Source organism: Pyrus communis, chromosome 17, assembly GCF_963583255.1.
Source record: "Pyrus communis chromosome 17, drPyrComm1.1, whole genome shotgun sequence".
Taxonomy (NCBI): Eukaryota; Viridiplantae; Streptophyta; class Magnoliopsida; order Rosales; family Rosaceae; genus Pyrus; species Pyrus communis.
This window is the reverse complement of record NC_084819.1, coordinates 12151955-12158867: the sequence shown is the minus strand read 5'-3', so window position 1 is coordinate 12158867 and position 6913 is coordinate 12151955. Positions and strand designations below refer to the sequence as shown.

At 38.6% G+C, this 6913-nt stretch overlaps 1 protein-coding gene across 1 annotated transcript; it reads left to right on the top strand.

Annotated features, from left to right (window-relative positions):
* Nucleotides 1-3721: 3721 nt before the first annotated feature.
* LOC137722622 (protein CANDIDATE G-PROTEIN COUPLED RECEPTOR 7-like) lies at nucleotides 3722-5443 on the top strand. The gene has a single exon (XM_068461665.1). It carries the CDS (start codon nucleotides 3820-3822, stop codon nucleotides 5134-5136), a length of 1317 nt encoding a protein of 438 aa, XP_068317766.1. The 5' UTR covers nucleotides 3722-3819; the 3' UTR covers nucleotides 5137-5443.
* Nucleotides 5444-6913: the final 1470 nt, after the last annotated feature.

The following is a 6913-nucleotide window of genomic DNA, read 5'->3' as shown; positions in this document are numbered from 1 at the left end:
GTGTTTTTGGTTTTTTTTTTTCACCCAAAACTATGAAAAAAAGCTGAAGTTGAATGTTTACCAAACATAAAAAAACTCGCAGCTTTTTTTAATAGCCACTTTTTTCAAAATCACCTCAGTATCAAACTAAGGCTAAACCCATAAGAGCACTTCCACCTTTAAAAAGCTCCCTGGGCAATAGGTAATATAATCCTTCAATAAATAGTAACTACTTTCACTGAATAGTAATTATTCAAGTGCATCGCCACCCTGAACTGAATAGTGCAAGACTTTCATATTAAAATATTATTATTTTTTTTTAATAAAATAATAAAAATATTTTTATTTTTAATTTTGGATAATAATGAAAGATTTGTTAAAAGTATTTGAAAATATTAAAACGTGGTGTAAGGTGAAAGAACACGATTATATATTTATAGAAAAGAATTATAATTTTTTATATTTTTAATTTATTTTTTTATTATATTTAATTTTTAATTTTTAATAGTGGCTGACATCACTGTAACGTCAGCCTTGCATCACTACCCTTGGGGGTTGGGCCATTCGATTACTCACTAGGTGAGCAATTGGGCTACCCCAGAGCCCAGTCGATTGAAACGGGTTGGAGTTGTTTTCTTTTTGGTTGGGGAGGGGGGATTAAATCAACTATCCCTTAAGAGACTAGAAAGGGGTGGAAGTGCTCTAAACCATTAGGCCTCATTTCAGCCCGATGGAGTGGAAAATAATTGTAAAACTGTAATAATTAAATATCTACTGCAGTCCTAGTTAGGTTAGGAATGTGGTTTTGTAAATCTTACTAGAATTCTACAATATCTTTTAGATAGTGTCCTAATTTAGTTGTAATACCTAAAGGGTAAGAAACTTACCTTCTTACTAATATAAATAAAGGCATAATAGAGTAAGTTAACACACACCTCTTATTACACCAAACTCTCTCTATCTCCTTGCCATTGCACCTCTCTCCCTCCCTATAATTCTTCAGTTAAATAGGTCTACAACAATATTGAACTCGTCATCAATGTAGTTGAACTTGAGGTCTCTCACTATAAGTGTAAATGAATATAACTGACCAAAATGCTCCCAATAATAAATCCACACCATCCCCATCCCCCTTCATTTGTCCCTAAAACCCAAACCATCTATCTCGACCCTCATCGAGAGGCGAGAGCAAAATGATGAAATTGCTCCTTGTTACTCTCATCTTCATCACCTTGGTGGATGCCTTGGCGAGTAAAAATTTCGTGCATTCATTTGTGTATAGCTTCTACCAATAATTGATATGTGCCCATAAACTTAATCCCCTTAAATAAATAAATAAGTTTGTAGACATACGAATAAGTTTATGAACATGTGTCAATCAATAATAAAGATCACAGAGAGACCGCACATAAAATGGATAGCCCAAAAAATGCATTCATGTGCCTAACACTTGACAATTTTGATGTCCACTGGGATTGAATGCTTAATTTTGACCTATTTTAAAAATTTTGTAACTCAAATTGGTTGAAAATTGAAAGGTTATGACCTAATATGACTCAAATAGGTTGTGTTTATTTAAAACACTTGCTACGCAATGTATATTTTATGTGCTATAATATGTATGAGCAACATAGTTGTTATATTGTGCTTGTATTAAAAAAAGAAAGAAAAAAAATGAGGATCAGCTGGTGATTTCATTAGGGCAGGGTTTGGTTTTTTGCCAAAACCAAAACCGAACCGAAATATCAGTTCGGTTCAATTTTTTTTCAGTTTTTTTTGTTTGGTTTCTGTTTTTTATTTTTTATTTTTTCAAAAAATGAAAAAAAAAAAATCTGATATGAGAGAAGGCAGTAGAATTTATGTGCATAATGTTCTATATTTTGGTGTTACTGAGACTTCCAATGCTAAGAAAATGAGTCATTATGTATACCATGGAGTTTCAAGATATTATAGCATTGGTCATGTATTAACATGCAGATATGTAAATTTTCTAAAATAAGGAGCTTTATGTACCCATGTTTCTGTTAAATTGTAGTTTGGTGCATGTTTGTATGCTATTATGCGATATTATTATTCTTGTGGTGATGATGCTTACTTGTTTGATTCGTTGTCATTGTAGGTAAATTACTATGTCCAGTCTAACATCCAAATGAATGAGTATAGAGCACTGTTCTAAAAATCCCCGCCTAGTGCCACCTAGGCCCTAGGCAGTTGGTTACCGCCCCAATTAATGCTTAGGCGTTTGAAAATTAAGAAAGGGCCCATAGACCTACTAAGGCGCCCGCCTAGACCCGCCTAGGCATCGACTCACTTAGACAGAAAATAGATAACTTTCACTTTGCATTTTTTTTTTAATAAATTGTTAGAGACTTGTCGAATACTTAAATGAGCACACATTATATGCTTGTTCCCCACGTTTTCATTATGTTCCAATACTTCATAATATATGTGTCATTCTATTTTGTAGTTTATGATGAAATTATATATATATTGAGTATAAACATACACTTATTTACATGAAATATAATGGATTTAGTTAAATCTACCTAGTCCCCCGCCTAGACCCCGCCTAGTCGCCTAGGTGCTAGACCCCAGCTCGCCGCCCGACTAGCGCCTAACGTCTTTTAGAACCTTGGTACAAAAAATGTGTTGTATTGGTTAGTACTTGAGAATGTTTAGTTTTATCTTTCTAACATGGAATTCTTTTAGGAGCCTAATTTCCCACCCCCCCCCCCTTCCCCCTCTTTTGTTGTAGCCTTCCGCAACGAAGAATTATGGACAATATATTGGAACGTGTGTGAAGGTTTTGGATATGACTGGTTTAAGGCTCTTGGCATTTAACCAGATAAAAGGTATCTCTTGCTATAGCATGAGCCTCTATTTGTTTGCCATTTGTTTTTCTTTTTAATTCTTTTTGTAAGGACCCGAGAGATTGACACTTTGTATGATCTGTTGATGCAACTTTTGATTGTTATCTCTACAATTGATGACTTAAACTATCCAGAGAAGACGGATGCATACTATATCGTCAATGTCCCATACATCTATTTCCGCCTGTTGGAAGCTTTGTATCTTAACAACTCACAACACATTTGGACTTACAAATTGGGTTTACAAAATAATACCCAAAACAGATAATTAAATAAAAAAACATTAATTTAATTAATTCGGTTCGGTTTGGTTTTTTCAGTTTCGGTTCGTTTTTCGGTTTTTTGAACCCACCCCTAGATTTCATCACTGCAGTTCATCATTCTGGGAGTCAGAAAGACTCATAGAGGCATTTCAGCTTCTCTCTGACCACCATTAAAAAAATAAGTACACTTATTATAAATTGAGTTGAATTATAATATGACAAGGCATTGTTAATTTTTTTTTTTTTTTTTGAGTACATTGATATACTTTTATTACACTAAGAGGATGATAGTTTGGCTAAGACACATAATGGACAACCTAATTTGATATCGAATTCGCCGTCCACGAGATTCGAATTTAAGACCTCTCATTTTTAAGTAAAAAAAATAGCATTGGACCGTAAAACTGATATAACGCTGTTTTTTTAGTATACGGAAAATTTGATCTAATTTGACACGAGGCTATAAATACAAGAACCAAAACGATAGTTTCCTATATTCCTCCGATACACAAGAACAAGAAATGGGCCTGCCGGCCAACTGGACTTCATTTCGGCCCATAAAAAGGGGCATTACGGTCAAACCGATAGAAATCTTAAAATCCACGCCATTCCATCTTCAAACCCTTCGTCCCCAAAATCCCAAGCTTTGCCCCGATCTCCCCCAATTCCCCACCAGAGGCCAAACCCTGACCTTCGCCGAGAGCAAAATGAGGAATCTACCCCTCGTCCCTCTCGTCATCGCCGTCCTGGTGGCGGCCCTGGTTTCCCCGTCCTCCGCGGAGATTAGGACCCTCACGATCTCCTCCGACAACCGCCCCATGATTCTCTTCGAGAAGTTCGGGTTCACCCACACCGGTCACGTGAGCATCCAGGTCTCGCACGTGTCCGTCACCTCCAAGCACCCCGATAACGATCCCTCCCGCTTCGGCTTCTTCCTCCTCTCCGAGGAGTCCCTCCTCCAGGTCCTCGTCGAGATCCAGCAGAACCCTCAGCTCTGCGTCTTGGACTCCCGCTACATCACCCACCTCTTCAATTTCAAGGAGCTCTCGCCGCCGCCGCAAGCTTCCTTCAGCCACTCCTACCCGGTGTCCGCCCCCAACGAATACAGCCTCTTCTTCGCCAATTGCGTGCCGGAGACCACCGTATCCATGATCGTACGGACAGAGGTCTACAATCTTGACCCGGATGGTTCCCACGACTACCTTTCGGCCGGGTTGACCAACCTGCCGTCACTGTTTTCGGTCTTTTTTCTCGCGTATTTGGTGTTTGTGGGCTTCTGGGTCTACCTCTGCTACACCAACAAGAGATCCGTGCACCGGATCCATCTTCTGATGGGCGGATTACTTTTGATGAAGGCGTTGAATCTGATTAGCGCGGCGGAGGACAAGCACTACGTGAAGGTCACCGGCACCGCGCACGGCTGGGATGTGTTGTTCTACATCTTCCAGTTCCTCCGTGTCATTTTGTTGTTTACCGTGATCGTTTTGATCGGGACCGGGTGGTCGTTCTTGAAGCCTTTTTTGCAGGAGAAGGAGAAGAAGGTGTTGATGATTGTGATCCCTCTGCAGGTCTTGGCCAACGTAGCGTCGATTGTGATCGGCGAGACGGGACCATTTATCAAGGACTGGGTCACCTGGAACCAGATCTTCTTGTTGGTTGATATCATTTGCTGCTGCGCTATCATCTTCCCCATTGTTTGGTCCATCAGGTCTCTGAGAGAAACCTCGAAAACCGACGGAAAAGCCGCCAGGAACTTGGCAAAGCTGACCCTTTTCAGGCAATTTTACGTTGTCGTTATTGGGTACTTGTACTTCACGCGAATCGTTGTTTTTGCGCTCAAGACCATTGCGGCGTATAAGTACCAGTGGGTGAGCAATGCGGCTGAGGAGACTGTGAGCCTTGCGTTTTACATGGTGATGTTCTATATGTTCAGGCCGGTGGAGAGGAATGAGTACTTTATTCTCGATGAGGAGGAAGAAGAGGCGGCAGAGGTGGCTCTTAGGGACGAGGAGTTCGAGCTTTAAAATTGGGTAGTGTTCAATTTTTGCTACCCATCTGTATTTGACTGTGCTACTGCTGATGCTACCCACTCAATATTTTGCATCCCGCTTATCGGATTTATTGATAGAGTTGATGATGGTTCAGGTCTGCTGCTACTTCTGTTGCCTCTTCTGTTTTCCTTTCAACTGTATTATTGCTCTTTTACCTGTTATAAGAAGTTTGATGCTTTAAGATACCGTGCCTTGTAGAATTTATTTGATAGGATTTTCAGTTAAAAAATTGCTGATAATGATTTCGTTATATAATGCTGATATTGATTTCGGATCACAATGTATTGTATTGATTCTGCTGCTAGTGTCTGTTTCGATTTGATTTCTTATGTTATTCAATTCGATCTGTACCACTTTACCTGTAGTGATTCACTTCATTCTTAATAGGGTTGTTAATAGATGTTTCAAACATAATGTTTATAATGGTCTCCGCAAGATGTGCTGAGCTAAGTTTTTCGTTGCATATCCTAATAATTTCATTCATAATATGATTTTGGTTATGGTTTCTGCACGATAGTGATCTGGTTCAAAGGTTCCATGCGTATAGAAGCTTGAAACTGTTGGAATTTCTATGTGACCTTGATACAAACTAGGAAACTTTATAATTAGAGTACTTAAATTAAAACTTTGAATACTTAGCATAGTCCGAAACTACTAGAAATGGTCAATCTTACTGTCTGTTCTAGCAAATTGGGAAATTAACAATTATGTTGATCCCGTAGAAAACTAAATCAATCTGAAAACTAATTTAGCAGCAACAAACTTAAAGAAGAATACAAATTAAAACTGGTGATGGTTGATCATTGTGGAGCTTAAAACTTCTTTGGAGATCCATGGGTCTTTATTCATAGTCCTTGACCAGCCTGTGTTGTGTCCCTTTTCTCTGGAATATGTTCTTATGCTCTTCGGTTCTGTGTCTACTTTGTTTAGGCCCTTCTGATCACGGTAAAAGGCGTCTGTTCACCGGAACTGCCTAGTGTTCCTGTATATAGTTTAGAATCAAGGTTAAGATGCGTGTGCGCATGCTTTGTTATTGCATCATAAGCACCTAATCAAACAAGGGTGTTTGCTGGTGTTAAGTTGCTGATGTAGTTGAAAGTTGAAACTTTCCATTGAAGGGACCAGGGACTAACCAGAGTTAGTTGTGTTAGGAGAGATGTCCTAAGAAAGCATCAATGCCGGTTCAGAAAATGAGGACGGGTATATATGGAGAGTTGGTGAAGAAAAGGAGAGGCCGGAGTGATTGATATTTTAAGTAGAGGTTCTAGTTTCTATATCAAGAGAGGACGTGTGGACGAGAAGGCGGGAAGGGAGAGGAAGCAAATATTTCTTGATTGAATTACTCGTCTCCCAGATTTCAATTGATTTTCTCAGTTTGTTTCTTTCTCTTGTCAATATTTATTTATTTGGTTCATCACCAAGAAAGCAAGATTACTATAGCTTAACTAACTACAGGTTCCACTAAAAATTATATTGATGGCTATGATAAGAATCTATAACGCGCTAGAGCGCTCTTGTTGACGATCCTTTTAACAACATTACCTAGGGTTTGCAGGGTTTGCAGGAACACGTTGTATCGACTTGTTTTCTTTGTTCATGGATACTTGTTTTGTTGAATCTTCAAAGTTAGATTTTGAATTTTTAGAAGAGTTTTTGTATTTAAAAACCAGCCCCTCTATACGCATACACAAACTGATATTCTTTTAGGAAAAAAATAAAAAAATAAAAAATCTATCGTTTATCTTCTTTC